Raw genomic sequence first — 26,520 nt, forward strand, 5'->3', positions numbered from 1 at the left:
ACATGGTTCATAACATATCAAAATGCATATTTAGGTTTTGGTTAACCTATAATTGCCTTGCAGAAAGTGCTGTACATATATAATATAAAGCTACATGTTAATGAAGCAAATGAAACTTCATCTCCGTTCCTTCAAAGAACAGCTGATTGGGGGCGGGGGGATATAGATTATTTCCTGGAAACTGCCTGAAAGAAGAGTTTGGATAAGAGCAGAAAGCACCCTTGGCCACCTACCCATTTTGCTGTTTACTGTCACCCTGGGATCCTCTTCTCTGCCCCTCTGCTAGCTCCTGAGCAGTCTCGGAACACACGCTGGTGACTGTGGGCTGCCGTGGGACATTAACTGCAGGTTTACCAGCGCTCAGTGCAGATGAATGCTGGTCAGCACTAAGATTGGCATTAGCATGCAGTCCAGATGCAGCGAATGAGGGAGGAGTGACAGCAGCCACGGGTGGAGGGGAAGCGTGTGATGAAGTGGTCGCATGGGGTGGGGTGAAGGCGGACGATGGTGACGGGATGGATGTGACTTTTGGTGAAGACACAGAACCAAAGGGTCGTGGTGCCTTATTGTAGGCCGTGTTGGTTGTGGAAGTGACTTTGGACACAGCAGGAGATGGAATGGGCACAGGTTTAACTACTTCTTTAGGTTCTCCCTATGTGAAATAAAAATAAACACACACAAAAACACACCATATACATGCAAGATAGATTCACTGAAAAGAACACACAGCTGGTTTTTAAAAAGACAAACACAATCGTGTTAGCAGCCCAAACTCTACATGTTTCTAGATAAAACAATGAGCATAACATGCATGCCAACTGGTCCCAACATGCATAACACGATGCACACAATGAGTATATTTTTTATAAAAATGAAATAAGTTTCAAAATATTTAGGAACTCAGAGCAGGACACTATCAAAAAGACTAAACACGTCATCATACGTGTCAATATACACTTTAAATTTTCCAAAAGGAAAAAATTTAAATACCCCACGATAAACAAAATATTGCCAAAGGAAACATTTATTTTAAAATATCCAGAGTCTTAATTATAATTTCATCTTTTAAAAATGTTCACTCTCCAGAGTATAGATTTTTGACTCATGAGGAAACTGCAGCACATTTTTAAGTGTTCAATTTTTTTAGTATGCTAAAATGGAAGAACAAAGACCATTTTCATCTAACTCAGAAATGTGCACATTCTGATGAATCATTGTGAATGAATATATTACTTAAAAGAAAAATGTCAACAATCCACCTGTTTCTCTCTCTGGAATGTTTTGAGATATTATTTGGAGATAGAATAAAATTCTTTCCCTTTTCCAAAATAAATAGTTAATAGTTACATGAGGAAAAAAAATGATCTTAGATGTTTCTTCATTGCCGTTTCTCAAAGAAAAATTAGCTACTAAGAAAGGTCAATTCCTCCCAAAATGTTAATTTGTATTTGCAAATCCCTATTCCAAAGAATGTGTAAAGTTAAAAAAAAAGAAAAAAACAAGTTAAGTTTCTATGACATTCATAAATAAATACCTACTCATCCTACCATCCCAAAAGAAAAACAATCAATTTTTTAAAAAACTTACAATGTGGCTCTATTATATTTTAAAAAAATAAGTAATAATCTAAATTAATCTTTTAGAAATAATAAAGCTAACTGAGGGGGGAAAGTAACTTAATGTCTCAGCACATCAATATAAAGAATTCAATAAAAAGGACAAGTGAAATAAAGGGGAAAACCCCCCAAAAGTATAAACCAGCTGTATGCGAATAATGGTTTGGGACATTTTGAGGATATATATGAGAGAAAAAAGGTACTTGCCAATAACCTAATCCAAAATACTCTAAAAATGCAATTAAAAATCTATTAATATTAGTAATAAAATGTTATTAAAGACTTGTGATACTCATTTTCAGTATACATTTACTTTCTTTAAATTATGTGACTTAAGATAGGCAAATTAAAAGTGAACGTGGATGTAAGATATATGAACATAAGTTATTGATAATATATGGCCCTGGAAATCATGCTTTAATAATATAGGTACAATTACAGACTCTAATTATGTGTTGATTTCCATCCCTCCGCCCCCAAATCTTTAAAGGAAAAGAACTGTGAGGAAAATTATACTGAAACTATAAATTGTCACTATGGCCTAAGACAGGAAATGGAAATAACAGTGATCCAGGAAGGACTATCAAGTGGTACCTAGCGATACTAGATGAGAAACGTACCTTTTGAACGGGGACTGGCTCAGGCTTGGGTGTAGCAGAGGCCCTGAAGAGAAAAAAAAAAAAAAAAGAAAGAAAAAGGGAAAAAAAAAACCACATAAATTTTTGCAAACATCTAGTTAATGGAATTTTTATTAGTATATACCTTAATATATCATCAGAATTTATAGCTTCATAATTCATAATCTTGACTATTCGTAATCTACTAATTAATTAACTCACGTAACTCAAAATGCTGCAAGTACCAACATCCTTAAACACTAAGTATTCATTAGTTCTCTACTTACTCAAATGAGGGAAGACAAACAACAATCATGTTTCCTAATGCACCCGTGTTTAAGCTTTCAAGTAAGGTTATTCCCCACCCAAAAGGGAAAAGTATAATAAACATGACTTTCTCATCCCTGGGAAGTTGAAATACCTTATCTGAACCTCTGTCTCCAATAGTACCTGCCTTTTCTCCTACCTAACATCCATGAATACATCCACAGGATATCGGGTCTCTACGAAGATACTGAATAAATTCTGGTTGAACTCGGTCACTAAATGAGTATTTATTTTGTATTTATATTCTTACGTGTTTATGCAAGTTAATATTTGATACACTAAAACTAAACTGTAAGTTCTTCCATTAGGCTATAATTTCAGTGAAGAAATGACCATGTCCCATTTGTGTGTCTATGCCTGGCATGTAACAGGTCATCAGTAATGAGTGTGAAAAGGAGAGAACAAGGAAAGAAGGACAAAAATCCATGCATAGAACCTATTTCAAAATTCAAATTAACTATTTTCGATATATGCTTTTTTGTATTATTATTGTCATTTTGATTAGCATGGACTAACAGTAACAATAATTGACTTAGAACAATTATCTCATATAATCATGACAAATTAACCAAAGTAGCAACTATCATTATCCCCATTTTTCAGATGAGGTATTTCAAAGTTTACAGTAAGTAAATTATATAGGATAGAACTTATATATACTTATTATATATTGCAATATACAAGTTGTAGTCAAGGATAACTAAATGATCAGGAAAGCTAATAACTTAAAGGCTATTTACCCAGTCTTAAAGTACATATTATGTTTAATAATGCCAGAAGCAATGTGACTCTTCTTATAATACAAGACTATAGATAAGATATCAAGTACAAAATTCAAGAAATGTAACCATAGTAAGTAAATAAGTGACAACGATTTTAAGCTACAAACCATGAGGCTGTTTTACTTACAGAGATAACAGATAACTGATAAAAGAAGCTAGCATAGGATATTTGATCTCTATGACTATAACCTAATAATGAACTCCAACCAGCATTTTTTAGCAGCAACTGAATTTTCCAATAACAACTAATTTGATTAGTTAGGGCAAGCACTGACTGAAAAATTGGCTAACCTAATGAGGCTACAATGGATGCTAACACTCGATTACTACAATATAGAATTATATTGCATAACTTTCCATGTGTACTCTCAAATAGACTCTCAAATTTCTTTTAGCTTATAGGGCTGTTATAATAAGCAAAGGAAACAAGTTCAAGTACAGAACAGTGGAATCTTCCTTTCATTGAAATTTCACAATAAGATGTAATCACAAAGGATCTACTTATTAAAACCACCCAAGATATTATTGGAAGCTTGCCATAATTGGATGGTTTCCTTTTTCATCTGGACACTTAAAGGTGCATGAAACTATTAGCAATCTAATAACAATTTATAGAAAAGAACATGATGTTTAACAGTCACCAAGTTTCCAAACAGAATAAAATGCATATATCCTATGTCTATGAAAACAAACCTCTCAGTCTTTTCTAGGTGTTACTTCTTAACCAATGTTAGCAATAACAACAAGAATCTCAGAAGGCTAGTTTTCATTAATTTTGGAGTCCAACCTCTTTTTTGTTGAGAAAGCACAGAATAATAATGAGTCCTAAAATACTTAGTGGACTGAAGGTTCTAAAAAAATACTGCTTGAAATCTTGTATTCACAATAGAGCTTAAAATCTGAAACTTGAATGTTTGCCCTGCTTGCTTTCTGATAAAGTCTCACAAGTGCAATGACCCAAACTAAGACAAGCAGTCAGAAAAAAATGGACAACACACCCTCAAAATTCTGAAACTGAGTCCATTACACATTGAAAGCACAAATATAATTTTGTAAATAAAAAACAGACTTACTCATAATGAAATGTCAAATAGTTGATACTAGATCCAATAGAAATTAGCTTCATGGGTTTTTATATATATAAATAACCTCAAATGAGTCATAAAATCATTGAAACTGTATATTTCCTTAAAGTTACTCAATCACATGACAAATTTTATATAATTTTATATATTTTTAATTTATATATAAATGTATAAGTATATTTATTTAATGTATTTAAGTGTAATTACATATTCGTGACACTAAAACTATTGTGGTGTGAGAAATTAGAATACATGACAAATGAAATCTGCAAAATTAATGAACAGCATTAGTACTACTTTAAAAAATCAAACTTTACAAATTATTACAAAATAAAAAAATAAACATATACCATCTTTTGCTCTCAGACGTGCTGAGATTTTTTTTTAAATGTTATTACATAATGTTTGTGAGAATACATGTTGCTGGGAGAACTATACACTATTAAAGCTCTCTTGAAAAATAATTTGGTGTTTATAAAAAGCCTTGAAGACCACTCATGCTCTTTGAAACAATAATAGTCAATTTCTGGGAATCTATCATAAGGAAATAATTTGAAGTATGTAAAAGATTTTATGTATAAAGATATTAATTCCCTACAGGATAACTTATAATAATGAAAAATTGGAAACAACTGATTAAATAAACAACAACGAGGAAATGGTTAACTGCAATATAACCATATGATGAAACATGCAATGATTAAAATCATTCTTTGAAAGAATCCTGAATTGCATAACATGCTAATTTCATGATGTTAAGTGATAAAAGGAAGATATAAAAGAACATATCCAGAATGGTCAGTGCATGGAAAAAAGTAGATGGAAACAGACTTAACATTTTAGTAGCGGCTCTATTTATTTTTTTCTCTCGTGTGTGTTTTGTATGTACATTCTATGACAAGTAAGACTATTTCTCAAAGTATGTTTCACAGAAAGGTACTTTTCAAAACACAGAACAAGAAAGAGTTTCTGTTACTAAAGATATCTGGAAAACTTAAAAGTTACATAATTGTGTTAGCCACAGAACTTCTCAGAACCTTTAAAAAAAATTTGAGAGAGAGGGTATGAGTTGGGGACAGGCAGAGAAAGAGAGAGACAGAGAGAAAGACAGAGAGAGAGAGAGAGAGACAGAGACAGAGACAGAGAGAGGGAGAGAATCTGAAGCAGGCTCCAGGCTCTGAGTTGTCAGCACAGAGCCTGATGCGGGGCTCAAACTCACAGACCGTGAGATTCACGACCTGAGCTGAAGTCAGACGCTTAACCGACTGAGCCACCCAGGCGCCCCTTCAGAGCATTTAAATACCTAAAAAAGAAAACATTGCAGATTGTTGTTCATCTATCCCTTTGAACCATGGCATACTAATCTATTTAGAATACTCATTTATTTAGGAAAACTTTCTCAAGACTGGAGTTAGTGGAAAAACCCTCTAGGAAATGCTGTTTTAAAGAAACAGTAAAGAAAGTAAATCTCTATTAAGTCTGAAATGTTTATTTAAGTCTCCTAGAAGCAGCTAAAATGAAGAAAAAGAAACATTATAATCCATACAATCCCCAAAATCTCTTGTCATACAGAGTATCTTCTTTATCTTCAACTTTATTAATAAGACACCCAGAGATTATGAGCATAATTTAAATCAGTGTTTAAGGGAGGAAAATCCCATTTCCTTCACCAAGCTGAAATATGTATTTCCTATATTCCCTGAGAAACTCCTCATATATGATAAGTAAAACTATATCTCAAAACTAAGATTTTTAGTTATCTATCTTAAAAATAAAATGCACACTAGACTGAGCATCTGTTTTACTTTAGAAATGTCACACATTACTTAAAAAGTCAATCATTTTAAACAGACTTTTAAATAAAATACATAAGCAGTTTTTAAAACTGAGGTATAATTATTAAAAATCATTCCTACATTTTTTTCTCTTCAAATCCTAGGAAATATGCAGTGAGATGATATATCTCCCTTTCGACCACAGTGATCATCACAAGTGCCTTCGGTGGAGTGTGTGCTTCAATCCAGCAGAGATTCTGGCAATGGCTCAGTGCCATGGGCTCAACAATAGGCTTATTGTTCTCTCTTCTGTTAGTGCAAAGCCACTGTACAGGAGTAAGCCATGATGGTGAGAGACTAGTGTCTTGGCCCAGTACTATCCTTCAGCTCAAGGAATTCAGAGAACAAAGCCATCAGTGTGGCTATAACAATCTATTTTGAAAGTTGACTGATTTTTTAAGAGCAGTATCCAAAATAAAAAATCTCTGATGCACTCACTGCAAACAGTTTCAGAACTTCTGGCCAAACAGTTGAAAGGAATTCTATGACATAATGAATTTTGTTAGAAACTAGAATTGTGTGATGCCCTGGTTACAATAATGTATAGGAAAAATAAAGCCATAAATAAGCAATAGCTCTATCAAGGATTAGATTCAAAGGTGTGGAAACTGGGTGCGGCTCTGATAAATCTGAAACAAACAACTGCCACTTGATAATTACTTCCATCAAATAAAACTGCATCTTATGTACACCCAATGAATAGTTTTATATTTAATTACATTTTTAATGATTTAATACATTGTTCTAATATTGCTTTACAAAATAATGTGCTTTGAGTTAATGAAGTCGCCAATGAATGTTCACACTGCTATTTAAGAATGAGGAATTAAGCAACAGAACTAAACTGATAAAGATTATTCACATTACTCATTATGTCTTGGTGACTCCTTCAACCATATCTAATATACTTAACTCATAAACAATCATACCGAAAACAGGAGGATTTTTAGTTCCTCTTCTGTGAGATGAGCTCTATCTAAGTTTCCCACAGCATGGCCATCTTTGGGCTCACTGACCTCAAGACCCATAAACACTAGGGTACATCATTAATCACTTTAATTGCAAAGTTGTCAATTTGCAATAACAAAGCAGCTCCAGAGGGGAAAAAGTGAGCACTCAAGTGTGCAGAGAGATGTCTCCTTAAACAATTTCCCCATATTTTATTGTGTACTTCCAGTCTATTCTATTGCAAACTCAAACCTTAAACATTTAAATCACTTATGGCAATGTATCAGTGCTTTTCTCTAAAGGATGTGGGAATACGTGGAGATTAAATTTTCTATAAATAAAAGTACAAAAAAGTTGCGTATCAGTATACCATAATACCTTTTAGCTTATATAAAAGATTGTGCTCGCATGCACTCATATACACAGTCTCACTTCCAATTTCTCTCTCACCCTGCATCTTCTCTATCTTACCATGGGAACTAACAGAGTACATGTCTTCCCCTAGCAAGGAAGAAAGAACCCAAAGATGGATGGATTCTAAACAGTGAGAGGCAGAAGGTAGGAAGACAGAAGTAAGGGAATTGCTTTAGAGCCCCTCTGCTTGGGTTTGGCTTGAAACTGGGTATGGCTCTGATAAATCCAGAACAAGCAATTGCCACTTGATAATCACTTCCATATGGAAGGATGAGGTTTTTGTTGTAAAATCCTTCTGAGATGGTCATAGATGGGGTTTGAGAAGAAATTTTCATCAACCAATCCTAAACCAAGCCAGAGAAAGACAGAGTGAGGGAGCAAGGTAGTAAAGGACCCACATGGTTACACTATTTGGGAGCAGGGCGGGGCTGCGGTCTGGAAGACACAATAAAGGAGAGAGCACTAGGCTAAACTTAAAATGATAAAGTATTCCCCACTATACAAATAAGGACAGCATCAGCAAGCATTACATTACGTTAACATTTACTGGGACCTTACTAGGTAGGAGCTCAATACTGAATTAAAGGCCTTACATACAGTACATTAAGTTTCAGAAATAAAGTCCAGAAGTGTTAAATAATTTAGACTGCTAATGCCAAGATTAATGCCAATGTCCACATTTTCCTTCCTCTATTATATCCATCTCACCCAGAAGGAGCCAACGAATTAACAAATATTTCTTCTTCTCACAGTATGCTGCTTTATTTTTTATGGTTGAAGTTCACAAATTCAATGTTATTAAGATCTTCATAAATGCAAACTGAATACTGATCAATTTGAATAACTAGTTTTGGTGACAGTTTTGTATGCACTTGAGACCATACGTTCATCTGTCCAGTCATCAATATTTATGAGGCTATAGGCACTGTTCCAGTTGTTGGGAATATAGTGATAAACAAGTCAAAGAAGGTCCCTGCCTGGAATCTACATTCCAATGAAGGAGGCAGATAGCAAGATAGTTTCATATAGTGACAAATGCAAAATTTCACATTATTCTACTTGATTCTAGATGAAAGAAATTTATTTTTTTACTCAACATTTATTTCCACAAGAACATTTTTAACAGGGAAAGTTTTGTCTGTCCATTGTACCTCATTTCCACACTCAAAATAACCTCAGAATCATTTTTTAAAAACTGCATTTTTCTAACTAGTATTTATAAAATAACTTCTACCAAAAAGACTGTTAAAGACTGTGTAACATTTTAGATGTGTTTGAGTTTATGTATTTATTTTTTAATGAGAGATTTTTATTTTAATATTTGTTTTTTGAGAGAGAGAAAGAGTGCAAGCAGGGGAAGGGGAGAGAGAGACAGAGACAGAGACAGAAACACAGAGACACAGAATCTGAAGCAGTCTCCAGGCTCTGAGCTATCAGCACAGAGCCTGACATGGAGCTCAAACTCACAAACTATGAGATCATGTCCTGGGCAGAAGTCGGATGCTTAACCGTCTGAGCCACCCAGGTGCCCTGATGCATTCGAGTTTAAATAAAAGGAATTTTCAAAGTTCGGGATGGTATGTTCTTATTACAGGTAAAATTCTTTTATAGTGTAAATACTATTTCAACAGAAGTTTAAAAAATTTTTTTAATGTTTTTATTTATTTTTTTAAGACAGAAAGAGAGCATGAGTGGGGATGGGGCAGAGAGAGAGGGAGAAACAGAATCTGAGGCAGGCTCCAGGCTCTGAGCTGTCAGCACAGAGCCCGACGCAGGGCTTGAACTCACAAACTGTGAGATCGTGACCTGAGCCGAAGTCAGACGCTCAACCGACTAAGCCACCCAGGCGCCCCTATTTCAACAGAAGTTTTAAATAAAGAATCTATTTTATATTGCCCATTAAGAAATGGCGAACTTTACTGTAAAGTGCTAGATGGTTGATACTAAATTTAACTACATAGCTCTGTTATCAGAGCAAGAAGGATGATGCAAATATAATTGAATGAACGTGCCTGTGTGCCAATAAAATTTTATTCATATAAACAGGCATGGGCAAGGGGCTAAATTTGGCCAACCTCTGGTTTAGATCACTTCGATGGTTTTGATTATAACAAACTTTCTAGGAAATAATCCTACATGACCACAGCTCTTTTGGACTCTGAGCCTCACAATCACGCTGCCTTAAAAAAAAAAATAATCCTAATCACAATTTGTTCAGACACTGACAGGTATAAGAAATGAGTTTAGCTTCTCATTAGTCTTTCTGTGGTTGCTACTTGTCAATTCCTTGTAACCCCTCTACCTCAAACTTTCGTATTACTTGTAATCGAATGACCCATCTAAACTTCCATATCACCCGGTTCAAATACAATTCACACCACATGGCTGGCACTAATACTGAAGCTTGGTGAAAGGACAGGGTTAATGCTGTTTGATTAAAGATGACATTTTAAGCACTATTTTCAACTCCACTACTCAGCTCCCTCAATTCATTTGCGAATACATGATAAAGGCTACTAAAAACCTATCTCAGGATACCTGTCTGACTCAGTCAGTACAGCATGCAACTCTTGATTTCGGTGTTGTGAGTTCAAGCCCCACATTGGGCATAGAGCCTACTTTAATTTTTTTTTTTTTTAACGTTTATTCATTTTTGAGAGACAGAGAGAGACAGAGCATGAGCGGGGAAGGGGCAGAGAGAGGGAGACACAGAATGTGAAGCAGGCTCCAGGCTCTGAGCTGTCAGCACAGAGCACGACGCGGGGCTCTAACTCACGAACTGCCAGATCATGATCTGAGCCGAACAGGCGCCCCAACATGGAGCCTACTTTAAAAAACAAAACAAGGGCGCCCAAGTGGCTCAGTCAGTTAAGCATCTTACCTTGGTTTTCAGGTCATGATCTCACCATTGGTGAGTTCAAGTCCGCACTGGGCTCTGTGCTGACAACTGAGCCTGGAGCCTGCTTCAGATTCTACATCTCCCTCTCTCTCTTCCCCTCCCCTGCTTGCACTCTTGTCTTCTCTCTCTTCTCTCTCTCAAAAATAAACATTAAAAAAATTTTTTTAATAAAAAAATTTAAAAAAACCTCTCTCATCTTCTTCTACATATTCTACTAAATGAAACTATTAGTAATACAATTTTTAAAAAATTCTAAAACAGCAAGGAAAAAGGATACACCATGCATTCTGTAAGAGAAGCTGAAAAGTCAATTTCTTTCTTTCCCACTCTTGTCCACAAAACTCTATACTTTCTTTCTGATATCAGGCATGGATGGTAATACTTTCCGGACTGATGTAAACAACCAATTGATAACAGAGTTGCATTCTCTGAAAACCTACAATGTTTATATCTTTCTTTCGGCATAATGTTAATCACTTGTATTTAAAATATCTTCTCCTCCAGCTCCAATCAGGAGGAAAAAATGTATTTTTATCAACACAGGACTTTACTGCTAATATAAAAATAATAGGATTTGCAAAGTAAATAATCTCCCTTTGAAAATTTAGGAGTTCCATTTAAACACCCACATTTTTCTGGCTCTTTCAATGACACTATTAAAATATCTTTGAATAACAAATGCAGTTAACATTTGTATTAGGAAAATAGGCATCAGTAACAAAATATATGCATAACTGGATTTTCAAAGACTTCTCAAAATGCATAGAAAACTAACTGCTTCACGAAAACCCTGATAAGTATCAGATACTAGAGAATAGAATAAAAGTAGTATAAAAGCAGGCACAATTCATAAACCTAATATTTGTTTACTTACTTTCTTCTTCCGTTTAGAAAAGCTTAGAGCCCTAAAAAGACAGAGAGAGCCTGCTTTTCACATTCAGTCTTTCTCTCATCAAGCTCTTCATTGATAGAGGAATTCTTTTAGAAACAGAGAAATAGCTAAATGAAGGTTGCAAGTCTACCAAAAAATAAATTAGCTACTCTACAGTTTCTTTGTTTCTTCTGCTGAGGAACTGTTTTGAGGATAAAATGAGGTCATGACTATAACACACCTCTGTGATTCACACAAACTCAGCAGTGACACGTAGTACTTTTCTACTCCTTATATAGAAGATTTGATCCTACAGCTCTAGAAATTATTGTTTCTTATTACATACTGTTATACTCAAACCGAATTATCTACCAGGATAAGTTTCAAGAGAAAACAACAACAAACTAGATGGATGAAAAAGTATCACTTGTTGAGTACCAACAAATGCCAACAATTTCATTTGGCCTATTGAATTATCTCACCTACTCTTCCTGAGAGACTAATATTGTTCTCACTTTAAATATAGGAAACAGAAGCTCAAAGGAGTTAAATAATTTGGCCACAATTTAAATTTCAAAATGGCAGAACCAAGATTTGAACCCAAGTTCTCCATATGCTTTAAAAGCAACTCCAACCCTCTGCCTTTTAAGAATATTACGGAGCCTTCAAACAATTCTTACATATTTTTCCAGAGAAGAGAAGTATTTTTCCCCATAGCAAAATAAATTTTCTAATAACCTCATTTTCCAGCAGGATGGAGCTGGAGGCTCCTTAATGAACATTATCTATGGTGCTAAACTGGGTGTTCTGCTCAAAATTGCAACCAGCTTCTGAAGTTAGTGGCCATGTAGATCCCGAGATACTACATCACAAGATCTTCCTGTGGGTATGTCAAGAACCGCGTGTTTCTATCTCCTCTTCTTCACCCATCTTAAGAAAATAAAGGAACAGGCATCATGGTCCCCATTACAACTATCAATGGTGATATGCTACCAATAATGAATCAGACTACAGATCTGATGTATGCCTTCGATATACAGTGGTTATAGTGAGCATGTAAGATTACAAAAATAACCATGATGGTTCAATTAGGTTTTGGCTATATATCATATATGCCTAGTTACTGAATATATGTCTACATACATAAATATACCTACAAATATAACTAGTCACTGAATAATACATTTTTGATAGTGTTCAATTCTTTTTGAATCAGCTGCTATTTTTTAATAAACACACACACACACACACACACACACACACCCCTTTATGTTATGGTCAGAATCTATTTCCCATTAACCACCAGATTTGTTTTTAGTATGCGCTTCTATATTACCATAAATTATTTTATTTTATTTTATTTTTTATTTTTTTTGAGACAGAGAGAGACAGAGCATGAGCAGGGGAGGGGCAGGGAGAGAGGGAGACACAGAATCTGAAGCAGGCTCCAGGCTCTGAGCTGCCAGCACAGAGCCCGACGCGGGTCTCGAACTCACGAAGTGTGAGATCATGACCTGAGCTGAAGTTGGACGCTTAACCGACTGAGCCACCCAGGCGCCCCATCATAAATTATTTTAAGCACCTTCTCATTCCTGACCAATATGTCTTATACTTAATGTCACTTCAAGTTCAAGGGCAGTACCTGTGTTATAATTTCCTTAATTTATTTCATTAACTTATTAATTCCACAAATATTCATTGAGCTTGTAACACAGGCGACTATTGTAGGAGGTGGGGAAACAGTAATGAATAAAATAAACTATCTACTGCAAGGGAGCTTACTTTCTACTTGGGAGAGGCAGAATAAAATGAAACAAGTATGTCACACAGTAATGAGTGCAATGGAGTCTAGTAAAGCAAGACAGGGACAGAGATATGTCATTTTATATAGAGACGGCAGAGAAGGCCTCTACAATAAGATGAAATCTGAGCAGAGACCTGAAGTAGAGAACTCCAGACCAAGCAAATAGCAAGCGTAATGTCTCATAGGCAGGAATGTGCCAATGAGGCTAGAATGGGGCTAGAACAGCAGGGAGGGCGGTAGAGGCAGAGCCAGAGAGAGAGAGAGAACTGGGAACCAGAGCACATAGGCTACTTTATGCCAATATAAGGACCTGGTCTTCTACTCCTCTAAGTGAGATGGAAAAGGATTCCTAAACATAGCACTTTATTTTGTAAGAAAGTCTAATCCAAATCTGAAATTAAAGATTAAATCTAAATACAGTGTTAAGCAAAAAATTAGCCTGTATAAGCCTACTTACTAACTACAGAAGAAGGGAAGAGAGGGGGACTAAATCTTGCCCCAAATCTTAAATCTATCAAGACAAACCAAGTACAAATGGAAAACAGCAAAATACCTAATTTGTTCTTCATACATCCAAAGTGTGACATAATGAATGCTCTTTGAAGTTCACATTTGTATGCGCTCTGTCCTATACGAATGAATACTGGAGGCACAATTTTGCCACTAACTTTTTCCAGATACATCTCTTTTTCTATTTTTGTCTAGGCTAAACACACTAGATTGCAACCTTTTTTGTAAAGTGGGTATTTTTAGGTATTTCAATAAAATTCAAGAGGACAAGCATTCCAGTATTTAGCATAGCCTTATTAGGAAAACAAAGTCAGGCGGCTGTCTTGTGGAAAGCACAGGAATGAAAACTTTTCATTCTTTAGAGTCTCAACTTAGGTTTTTCCATTTGTTTAACTCTCAAAAAATAATTTGGGGTGTGTTTAGGTCTTTCAAAAATCTGGACGTAGTTACTCAGAGTCCAGGAATTTAAAAATTAATGATCAACTGTGGCTATTTTAGCCATAGATAAATCAGGTCTATCCTTGTTTACTTTAAAATGATATCCTAATTTCACATTTATCAGTTCAGTAGTAGAATCTTATCCAACATCCTCATCACTGAATCTCATTAAATTAGTTCAAAGTATTCAATATAATAATAATATCTAAATCTAAAAAAGGAAAATTTAAAGCCAGCAAACATTAAAATATTTCTTCATTTCTTTAAAGTTCTTATATTATTTGTGATTAACTTCACATTTATACTATCATATTGAAAGGACTGAAATGTATTCAATCTTTCCTTTTTTTTATTAAGAAACTATTTTGGGGGCGCCTGGGTGGCGCAGTCGGTTAAGCGTCCGACTTCAGCCAGGTCACGATCTCGCGGTCCGTGAGTTCGAGCCCCGCGTCAGGCTCTGGGCTGATGGCTCAGAGCCTGGAGCCTGTTTCCGATTCTGTGTCTCCCTCTCTCTCTGCCCCTCCCCCGTTCATGCTCTGTCTCTCTCTGTCCCAAAAATAAATAAACGTTGAAAAAAAAAAAAATTTAAAAAAAAAAAAAAAAAAAAAAGAAACTATTTTGTTTATAGACACTGAATTTTGTTTGTAAAATAAAATAGTATTGCTTAAATTTCTGATTCATTTAATGGATTTTGTTGTAAAAACAGGCTAAATTAGAATTCCAAAGCTTCCCACTGCTAATAAAGTATTATTATTTTTTTTTAAGTTTACTTATTCATTTTTGAGAGGTGAGAGGGAGAGGGGCAGAGAAACAGGGAGAGAGAGAATCCCAAGCAGGCTCCACACTGTCAACGATGTGGGGCTTGATCAAAGGAAGAAAATCTGGAACTATAGCAAAGTAGCAACACATTCTACCTATTTTACCAAAAAAGTAAGCTTCTTATCCTGAGGGAATTCCCTCCTCCACTGTTTGAATCTAATACATTAGAAAATGACCCTCAAATATTGCTTCATAACAGTACACAACTCACAGTGTATGCTGACTATTATACAGGTTCAGTAACCCCGAAGCTGGATGGGACAAACCCACTGATCAAATGTCAAACTGCTTCAAAAATTTCTAAAGGCTTATTCTCAATTTCAATACCTCTCTCACTGCAGACCGGGAACGAAGAGTGAACACTGGCACCAGTGTCCAAGGACTGCCAAGTGAGTAGCAGTGGTGTAGACCGCTGTTGTCAAACTTTTTAATCATAATATACAGTCAGAAATATATTTTATATCATGACCTACCTAGTACAAATATGCATCAACGAAACATATTCTCATGTGCAATTCATTAAAACATAGTCTGTTCTAGTCCGTTTCATTTACGAAACAGAAAAGGGAGGCAAGGGAGATGCTGGTCCCGACTCAAGGAACTAAATGCATAACAAGCCTCATTTTGATAAACATTAATCTTGACTCAAAGGCAGAATAAATACACAGAAGGTTCTGGAAACTTGACAGGTCATATAATGAACATGATGGCTAGATAACAGTAGTCACACAAATAGGAGCTCCCTGAACTGAACCAGTCCATTCATTAAACACTATTAAACTAGTTTTAATTTTTAATTTTTTCAATGTTTGTTTATTTATTTATTTATTTATTTTTGAGAGAGAGAGAGAGAGAGAGAGAAACAGAGTGCGAGTGGGAGAGGAGCAGAAAGAGAGCGAGACACAGAATCCAAAGCAGGCTCCAGGCTCTGAGCTGTCAGCACACAGCCCGATGCGGGGCTGGAACTAGTGCCCCGCAAGACCTTGACCTGAGCTGAAGTCGGACGCTTAACCACCCAGGAACCCCAAACGTGAGCCACCCAGGAACCCCAAACTAGTTTTAATTTTTGAAAAACACCGCATTAATAATATCCTCAAAAGAACAAAATAAACAGATCTAACAACAACAATAGTTAACACAGTGTTTTGACTAGGGCGTGTCTATAAAGTTCAACCTCACTAAATTTGTTTCTGGCAGAATTACAATCACTGAGAAGAACAGAGGTGCTGACCATAGGTTACTATATGTATTGTTCCAACCATGACATCCTTTAGCAAGACCTATAATTTGAACGAGATGGTGGAGATTCTCCCTATTTGATAATTTGTAAAAATTTAGAAAAGCCAAACACTAATACCTACCTAACTCTGAAGACAAATAACCTGAAATATATTAGATTCTTCAGTGCGAGAAAACACATCCTCTAATCTGATGTCTCCCTTATACTGATGCTAAGTATCCCCTAAAAGATCTCTAAAGAACAGGAATAGGTGATTCCTATCATATCTACCTCACTTTATGAGATTCACAGAAGGACCTGAAACTTCACAAAGAATTGGCACCAGTCCACAGAAAAACATACAATGTGCTCCACACTGTGATCTTTAAAAAAATACAAAACAAAACAATTTACAATAAACACAAAAGTATTTATGTAGCTTCGGCATCAAAATTCCTGATTCTTTTCAAGATAACAATGATTTTTTTTTTCATAACTATTCTGATACTCAACTCATTTGGCTGCTTTTATAAAATGTTCTTGCTGAAAAAATACCAACAGTGAAATTTTTAATTGAAAGGACTATGACTTTAATTAGAGTTGTCTAACTGGAATGAGCTGCCTGGTGGTAATGTGCACACAGGAGCTGTATCACTGTTTCAGAGTTCTTTCCTAGAAGATGGCTATAGAGCAACTGGCCCAGAAGGTCCCTTCAAGCTTAGGGAAACGCAAATATCTAGAATGTCCAGTACCTCACAGAGTTAAGAGCTGATTGTCCAGATTCGAACCTAGCCCCTCCATTTACTATCTCTTCACTTGTCAAGTAAGAATAGTAATAATACTTATCTATCTTACATGGTTATTGTGAAAACTAAATGAAAAAAAATGTCTGTAAGGGGCTTACAACAGTACATGCCACATAAATAGAATGATAGTGTCAACTATGATATTTATCATCCTTCTTGACATGAAAACTGGACATAAATGACAACTATAATCATCTTCCAGGCTCCAGAGCTTTATGAGAGAAGAATCTGACATTAAATACGATAGTTTGTGAAAGCCACCTAATTACAGAAAATGTCAGTTCTTGGCTACCATAAGAATGGGGGAGTTTGGGGATAATGGGAAATGAAAGAGATAATCCCAATCTAAATCATTCACAATATTCAGAATCACTCCTCTATCCCCAGAGTGGAACTAAAGCCTACTTGTCCTATAAACAGTTCTTTCAGCTAGCAACAATCCTCTGCCTGGTGATGCCTACGTGTGTTTCTGAGAAGTCAGATGAAGGAGAAAGTATTGAATTACCAAGGTGAAGTCAATGACTCTCCTTTTCTAAATTCCACTCACCGACTTTACTGAATCCAAGGTACAAGGACAACACCTAGGCTCACCACGGCATGCAATTATGTGTCTTTGCCCTCAGAGGTAACATTGGGGGATAGTGTGGGCCTCGGATGCCTCTGAAACCATCACAATCAACACAGATAAGAAACTATCACAGATTGGCCAGAGAACAAGCTCAGTTCCCAATCCCCATGAAGAAATCCAGCATATTAAAACTTTCTCTAGCAGCGTAGCCAACTTACTGAAGTTCTATAAACAACAAAAAAAAGTTATGATGATGCAAATAGCCAAAGCCAAAAACATGTATGCTATGGTATATCTGACATGTTTCCTTCTCTCTCATTTGCATCAATGTTGCAATCCAAAAACCCAGTCACACATGGCAATAAAATATAAAAATTATAGATCAGAGTTAACAGCTATGTTCATAGGCCACACCCAAGGCTGTGGGTGAGCTACATACCTCAATTCATGTTGAGATCCATATTTAAGGAAATTAAACTTGCATTATAATTTTTGCTCCCATTTTGACAAGCGTAACATCTAAGAGTTTGGCTTCTTTCACACACGGCCTTATTTTCAGCTGTCTTGTCACATAAAATTGCAATTCAGCATCTCACTGATCTCCTGTTTTCTAGGGAAACCTACCCCAAAGCAAACACTGACATATGCTCATGTTTTGGTGTTCTTACAAACACAAGATGTGGCATGACTCGCTGCTTTTCTTGTTGAATTATGTGTCTTCTGTGAGTTCTGAAGAAAAAGACCAGCAGTTAAAATGTGCTGGAATATCGACGAGTACGGCTGTAAGGAACCAGTTATTTGGAAGGAACATCTGTAGAGGTGGTGCAGCCATGTAAAAATAGCACTAGATAAAAGATCCACCTCAGATAATTATAATTTTCCATTTCAAGCCACCAAAAATATTTGCTGCAATCTGAATATTTGCTGTAGTATATGTGTGATAAAACTGGATATGAAAGTCTTGAGAAATCAAAGAATTACACAGATCTCACAGGTCATCTAGACAGACTTTAAGTAACATCAACATTTTTTAAATCATTAGTAAAATCTTTTTTTTTTTTTAAGTTTTCTTGTTAGACAAATAATAACTTGGTCTATGTCAAACTATCACAATTTCCTACTAGTCTAACAAAATCCCTCATTCTATCATTTAAATTTATTTTCTTTAGTTTATCAAAAATATGGAGCATAGGGGCACCTGGATAGCTCAGTTGGTTAAGTATCTGACTTCAGCTCAGGTTCTCACTGTTTGTGAGTTCGAGCCCCGCATTGGGCTCTGCAATGACAACTCCAAGCCTGCTTTGGATTCTCAGTCTCTCCCTCTCTCTCTCTGCTCCTGCCCTGCTTCTCGCATGTTGTGCACGACCATGCACATTCTCTCAAAAATAACTAAACTTTTTAAAATACAGAGCATTAATATCTACACATGGACTCAACTATTACTACAGCTGAAATGCTTTAGACAAAAAATTTCATCATAACTACTTGCAGAAACCGAACACATGGTTTTATTAAAAACACTCTTCAAGATCAATATACACTGCCATAACTTAATTCTCATTACATTTTTACTACCAAAAAAAAAAAAAAAGAGACGCTGACACTTCATTTTATAGAAAAATATAATAGAGCAGTGATTTATGATCTCACCTAGAATAAAAGTAAAGCAGCAAACCAACCCTGAAAGCCCAAATTTTTGTTACCAAAGTAGGTTAGTTATTATAACCCTTGGTTACACTTGAATGTATTCCAAAGCCCAATATATATAACCAAATAAAAGTACAGCTTTTCTGGCTTAAGTACAAGATAGGCAGAAAACTCAGAATGCACTCCACTAGCCTCCTGGTATCACCACCATAGGACACTTCGGTATAGAATCTGATATAGATGAATCTTCTTTATATACAAACAGGAAAGAAAGAAAAGGTTGACTACTAGTTCATTGTCCTTTCTATTGTACTTGAAATCTTGGCCTTTCCTATGCCTCAGTTTTCTCATTTGAGAAATGGGTATATTTCCTACTCATCTACCTCCATTACAAGGAGAGTGCATAATATCAAGAAAATTAAAATTGCATGAATTTATTTGGAACCAAGCAAGACTCATATCTCAATACTATCTTCACAACATAAGTCAGTACAAGTTAAATAACTTCTCTGAATTAACTTCTTCATCTGTAAAAGAGCTTACCACCTCTCACTGGGTTATGCTGTGGATTAAATGATGTAATATATATAAATTATCCAGCACTGTACCTAAGACTTGTGTTGATAAAATAGCCTCAAATCTGTACAGCATTTCCATATATTTATAAAATGAATCTACTTAATACTGTAATCATCATATGGTACTGTCATGGGCAAATTCATTATGAGCAGTTTACTTCACTTATCTGGTACTTTAGTAGCAACTGAAGTAAAAGATTCAAATGAAAAAGTTTACGTACTAATGATAAAGTTAAAAGCAGAATGACTCTTCCCATTAGTATTTAATTCTACTAGGCCACAATTCTATAATATCATAGAAAGAGAAATAACATTTGGCAAACTTATACACATTGGAGGCCAAGTTTTTATACACACATAGCATATTACAGAGGCATTTTATTATATATTATGTCAATATGCTTTCTTTAAACTGATGAATCCTGCTCACAAATTTGATAATGCTACTCCCTTCCTTAAAACTATGTTCTTAGGGGCGCCTGGGTGGCTCAGTCGGTTAAGCGTCTGACTTTGGGTCAGGTCATGATCTCGTGGTCTGCGAGTCTGAGCCCCGCGTTGGGCTCTGTGCCGACAGCTCGGAGCCTGGAGCCTGTTCCGGATTCTGTGTCTCCCTCTCTCTCTGACCCTCCCCCGTTCATGCTCTCTGTCTCAAAAAAATAAATGGACGTTTAAAAAAAAATTTTAAAAAGAAAACTATGTTCTTATACCATACACACTTGTCAAAATTATAATTAAATAATTATGTTATTATGTCAACTGTCTCCTTTACTACTAGTGCAGCATTTCATGACAGCAGGTACCATATGTCTACCTCATTCAACTCTGTGTCCTGAACTATATGTTGAAAGAATACATAATCTGTATATATACAGTCAGACCAGAAGAACATATACTAGAATGTTTGTTTTCTCTAGATGGCATGAGTTTCTTACTTTCTGTATCTTCCAAATGTTCTTCAATATATGTGTAATTGTTTTACAAACAGACAGTAGCCACTGAATATTTTCTTAGGAAGAAAAATGCTTGAAACAAAAGATAACAGAGATAGAGGAAAACAACAGCACTAACTTGAAAGCCACTTAAATTCAAAGGAGTTTGTAATCTCTCCAAGGAAGATGGCCTCTAAAAGAAATTACAGCGTGTACTCATGAAAAGGAACACAAAGAAAAACAATTAATTGGTTTTAAATACTAAAACAAAAATTGTTAGAAAGATGATAGATAATAAGGGCAATAACAAAAGGGAAGATGACTTTAATGACCAAGTGATTACAAAACACTATCTGTGCAGATAACACTGTGCTGTAGAGCAATATAAATAAATAAATGAAGAATGTGAAAGAAGAGATTTGTTTTGTTTTGTTTTACAAAATGTATTTTCAGAAAATATTTTCACATTTCCCACAAACCTCCTCAGGCTATTCATCTTCCAATGCTATGTCTACATATACTCTTGGAAATGGTGAACTTCCTTTTATATAAAAGAACCAGATTTCAAACATGCAGATACAAACACAACACATAGAGAGCTGTGCAGTGTGGCGAGGAGAGGGGCTCCAGGGTCTCTGGGGCAGAGCACTAAGCGAATCTATGCAGAGAGAGGGGCAGTGACTCACACAGTCTCTGTGAGCCCACTCTTCCTGCAAGTGCTCTCTGTGGGGCACTGTTGACTCTCTTCCTGAATTCCAATACACAGAATTCTCCCAAACTGTGGCTCAGCACAGAATATTTATATTGCTACAAGAATGAAAAGACTGGATTTTAAAAAATTGCTAAATTATACCTTTCAAAAATGGAAAATGAAAATGGATTTAAAAAATTTATTGTTAAGGGGTGCCTGGGTGGCTCAGTCGGTTAAGCTCAGTTAGGTGGCTCAGGTCAGGATCTCGCGGTTTGTGAGTTTGAGCCCCGTGTCAGGCTCTGTGCTGACAGCTCGGAGCCTGGAGCCTGCTTCGGATTCTGTGTCTCCCTCTCCCTCTGCCCCTCCCCTGCTCACGCTCTGACTTTCTCTGTCTTTCAATAATAAATAAACATTAAAACATTTTTTTTTAATTTATTGTTAAATTAAATCTTTCCAATACTGACAAGATGGAAAAAGCAGTGCAGCTGCAAGGGCAAATTCTCACGTACCATCACAAGAAGTCAGTGAATATAATTAAGACTGAATATTCAAGAGTTAGCAGGTGATTATTATTTAGAAATATGAAAGTAAATACCATGAGAAATATTTGCTTCTGATGAAAGAGACCAGGGAAGGGAAGGGCAAAAGAGGAACTGCTCGGTTTTTGTATTCTGACATATTTATATAATATTGTACATTAAAATGAGATTTTACCTGGAGTAAACTTTCCTATAGTTAAGAGATTTTTGTATCTATTTTCATTCAATTAGTCTACAAATGCTCTACTAAAGTCACAGAAAGCTTAATAACCATAAGTTAATTTTAATACTGTCTCTTCAAGGCACTCCTACTTAGACAATATTTAAAGATTTAGAACTTAGTCTGTTCTTATTTTTATTTTAAAAACAGACTCTAAGTCTCAGATATAATCCATTTCATAACACAAGCTTTTAAGACATCTTTTATACAATACTTTCATTTTCTCCCTTTTTGGTCAAACCACAAGAATGCTGCCCACATTTCTTTAAACAAATCTCTCAGCCACTCAACCTGACAACTTGTGGACGTTTTAAAATGCACACGAGAGTATGTATTACACTGTCAAGAAACCGTTGTCACTAAATGAAATATATGACTTCTAAAGGAGATTAGGCTCCTCAGATTCTGAAAACAGTTAACTGTAATGATACATAAACAATAATCATCAAAGTGTCTGTTTTATCATTTTAATAAAACATGTCCATATCCACAGGTCACCTCAACTAGAGAAGCACATTCTTATTGGGTATTAGGTATATGATTAAGAACGGTGAATAAGCTAGCTTTACAATCATTAGGCAGAGTCAAAATCTCACCCTAATTAAGCAAATTTTATTATGTAATACCTTTGCCTATTTAACATGTAAGAAATAATCAGTGCATATAATGGAAAAAAGGCAATCAGTCCTTCTTTAGAAAATGAATGACATATTTCCTAAAGCAAAAAGAAAGGAAACTTCTACTCCTCCAATTTCCTCTTAGAGAGCAATTTATACTAAACAACACAGGAACTTTTCTTTCTGAGCTGACATCAGTTGTTATCACTTGCTCCTTTATGGGTCATGTACTAGACATCATGGCGAGTTTGATAACCGTTAATGTTGCCTGGATTTAACTCCTCATGTTTAGGCATATTTTAGCATCACTTGTGTGGTAAGACTCTTCCCTGAGTATTGTAGGAGATAGCACATGGCTGAATAAGATTTCTTAACATTTCTCTGGGGAGATGAAGTAAACAGAAACTAAGGGCTAGTGGTTAAACATGGGCTATGGAAATGAGAAAGACTTGACTTTAAAGTCAAAATCTCTGGGGATGGAACCTGAAATCTGCTTCAAGTTTGTTAAGTTCAGTAAAGTGTCTGGGCCTTGATTTCTGAAAATCTAAGGGATGCCACCCTTTGATTTACTGCACACTCATAAATTGATTAGGGTCCACCATTGGCACAAGTTGTTTACGAGGCTCTGTGCAAACAGTAAATTCACCAGTCTTCATTCAGATTACTAAACTTTCTGTCCCTAGCATTTGGCAGAATAATTGGTATAAAACAGACACACAATAAGCTTACTAAATAAATGTTAATTAATACATTAAATAGCTTCACTGGGAAAAAAAAAAAAAAAAACAACTGGATTAAACTGAGCTGGAGACAGACCAGCTAGAACACTCTGAGATGAGAATGACTTTTTCCAGCAGAAGCATTAAAATGTTTTTGCAACTTCCAACCACCCATTCCACACTGCCTTTAGCTTTACATTGTGATACATAGTAGGGTAATACACTTGCTTTAGTCTTCAAAATTTTCTACCTTTTCTTGAGTGTTTACTCTTTCATTTGAACTTTAATGTTTATTTTTTTTAGAGACAGAGAGTAAGTAAGTAGAGAGGGGCAGAGAGAGAGAGAGACACAGAATCTGAAGCAGGCTCCAGGCTCTGAGCTGTCAGCACTAGGTCTGACGCGGGGCTTGAACTCACAAACCACAAGATTATGACATGAACTGAAGTCGGAGGCTTAACCGACTGAGCCACCCAGGTGCCCCTCATTTGAATTTTTAAATTGGCATGATAAGTTCAACCTTTTATTATTTTTATTTGTTTTTTGGCATTTCGCATTCTCTTAGTTCTTTTTGTATCCATTTAATTTTATTCTGACAAGGGCTTCAACCTCATAGCACAGGTAGAGTTTATTTCCAAGAAAGGCTACACATATTTTCATAGATTTCTTTCTGGTAATGTTTGTGCAAATAAGATGCCTACATATTATGATGAACAATTTTCAGTAAGAGAAATAAAAAACATTACTAATTACCAATATCAGAATTATTCCCTTTTGCCCCTCCAGTATAGAGAACTGCTACTGGACACTGTAGAATTTCGAAATTAGAGTTTTTGGATTCCAAACTTTTAGAGTTCCAAAATCAGACAATTATGGAACAAGTCATCGGAGTTTAAGTCACTCTGTGGTTATCTCTGTGATGGATATTTTGAAGTGGGCCAACTAAGCTAAAATGCCACTAAAGATAATACACCGAAGTTATTCTGAGAAGTGATAACCTCCAGCCAAAGCCACATTGTTTCCTTGCATCTTTCAGTGTGTGACAGCAGATAGAGCTTAAAATAAATTTGCAAGGACAACAGCACATGTTAAAGTCTTGCTGACGTCTTTTAAATTTCTCATCTTCTGTGATTCGAAGTTTTTACATATTAGAAAATAAAGGTTTCTAATAGATAATGCATAAATCTTCCTGAAATGTGTCAACTTTGAATCTAAAACATGAAAATAAAATGTATCTTATATAGAAAAATAATTCATATGCAATCATAGCTTAGGACAAGAATGGAATTTAAGATGACAGAGATGTCTTGAATCAAACCTTCTAAAATAAGCAAACTAAGGAACTGTATTCAGGTAACAATTCTATTGAATCATTATACAATTATATAATATTACATTATATAATTTTAACATAATTAATATGTGTGCATTGTGTGTATGTTGGATATTTTACCACCAACTTCAGCAAGGAAGCATATAAATAGGAGCTTTATATTTGCAAACCCTTGTACAAATTATCACTTCACTGAAGCTGTCTGTTCCTAAAGATTTACTGAAAAGTTTTAGAATCAAGCCATGTACAAGACCTCTGCAGACTCCAAGCCTTCTGATCATCCTACAATATACCGATCTCAGTTTTCCTAGGAGTTGTATAGAACTTGGCCCAGGGATGCTTAATAAACATTTAGAAATAAATGAGTAAAGTATCTGGCAAAAGAAAAGCCCTTCTCCAATAATAAACAAGGCACCTCTAACAACCAGAGCAAATAAACATAGCTGAGAAAAGTGACTACTCACTTCACTGTGTCAAAGAAGACGGGTGCTCTAAGAAGTTTACAGCCTCTTTGCAACACAGATAAGTAACAGGTGACAAGGATGAAAAAGATTTCAAAATGAGGTCGGACAATACTGGCGGGTAATAAGCCCAACTGGCAGTGACAAAAGAGGGCAAGGTGGCAAAAAAAAAAAAAAAAAAAACCACAACAAAGAAACAAAAAAAAAAAAAAAAAAAAAAAAACAAACAGGCACTGACTTCAGAGAAAAGAACCAGAAAATAGAAAACTGAGTCAAAATACAGTCTGAACTTACTACTACAACAGCAGTTTGACCATAGGGCATTTATGCAGGGTATGTGTGTATGTTTGCATGGTGTAAAGAAAGGGTCAGGAAGACATAGGCAGTAGAAGGGAGCTAAGATGACAGTCATCTAGATTTCAGTATTCCCAAGGACATCAAAAGATCATACTAAAGAGACATGTGTAAAACTAAGGATACTGTACTATAGAAAGAGAGTATGGACTCTAGAGTCAGGCCAGGTTCACATTTTACAATTTACTGAAAGGGTGACCTCAGACAAGTTACCTAATCTTTCTGTGTTTTACTTTGCTCTGTAAGTGTGACTAACAACAGTATCAGTTACTTCACAGGGAAGATGCTATAAGCATTATAGGAGTTAATACATCTAAATCAGAACAATGATTTAGCTATTATTAATTATGCGACAGGTGTTCTAGTACATGGCTCTTGTCCTCATTTTCATCATCTTCCCATGGACCCAGTGGCAAAGTTTACCTTAGACAATAAAGGTTATCAGAAAAGTTTACTCAAAGGGCAACTGGGTGGCTCAGTCAGTTAAACCTCTGACTCTTGATTTCGGCTCAGGTCATGATCTCATGGTTTTGTGAGTTCAAGCCCCACATTGGGCTCTGTGTTGACAGCACAGAGCCTGCTTCAGATTCTCCCTCTCTCTCTGCCCTTCCTACCCCTTTCAAAATAAAATAAACTTAAAAAAAAAAAGTTTATTCAAGACTGATGTCTCATACATGTAAAATAAAAAACTCTCAAGACTATGACTATTAAGAATGTCAGTGTGCCTAATGCCCAAAATTCAGTTCAAACTAAAAAAATTCTAAAAGTAGGGGTGCCTGGGTGGCTCAGTCAGTTAAGCCTCCGACTTCAGCTCAGGTCATGATCTCATGGTTTGTGGGTTCGAGCCCCACATCGGGCTCTGTGCTGACAGCTCAGA

At 35.7% G+C, this 26,520-nt stretch overlaps 1 protein-coding gene across 24 annotated transcripts in view; it reads right to left on the reverse strand.

Annotated features, from left to right (window-relative positions):
• Positions 1–26,520, reverse strand: part of PDLIM5 (PDZ and LIM domain 5) — a 221,141-nt gene that overhangs the window by 96,742 nt on the left and 97,879 nt on the right. For 12 of the 24 annotated variants that reach the window (XM_045472522.1, XM_045472623.1, XM_045472560.1 and 9 more), the window contains 2 exons: positions 2,237–2,279; positions 234–652 (listed from right to left, as the gene is read on the reverse strand). In XM_045472522.1, coding sequence (XP_045328478.1) covers positions 234–652; positions 2,237–2,279 — 462 coding nt within the window. The remainder of the gene's footprint in view (positions 1–233; positions 653–2,236; positions 2,280–26,520) is intronic. The other 12 variants (XM_045472655.1, XM_045472635.1, XM_045472588.1 and 9 more) reach the window with 2 other exon arrangements.

The sequence above is a fragment of the Leopardus geoffroyi genome, chromosome B1 (assembly GCF_018350155.1).
Source record: "Leopardus geoffroyi isolate Oge1 chromosome B1, O.geoffroyi_Oge1_pat1.0, whole genome shotgun sequence".
Taxonomy (NCBI): Eukaryota; Metazoa; Chordata; class Mammalia; order Carnivora; family Felidae; genus Leopardus; species Leopardus geoffroyi.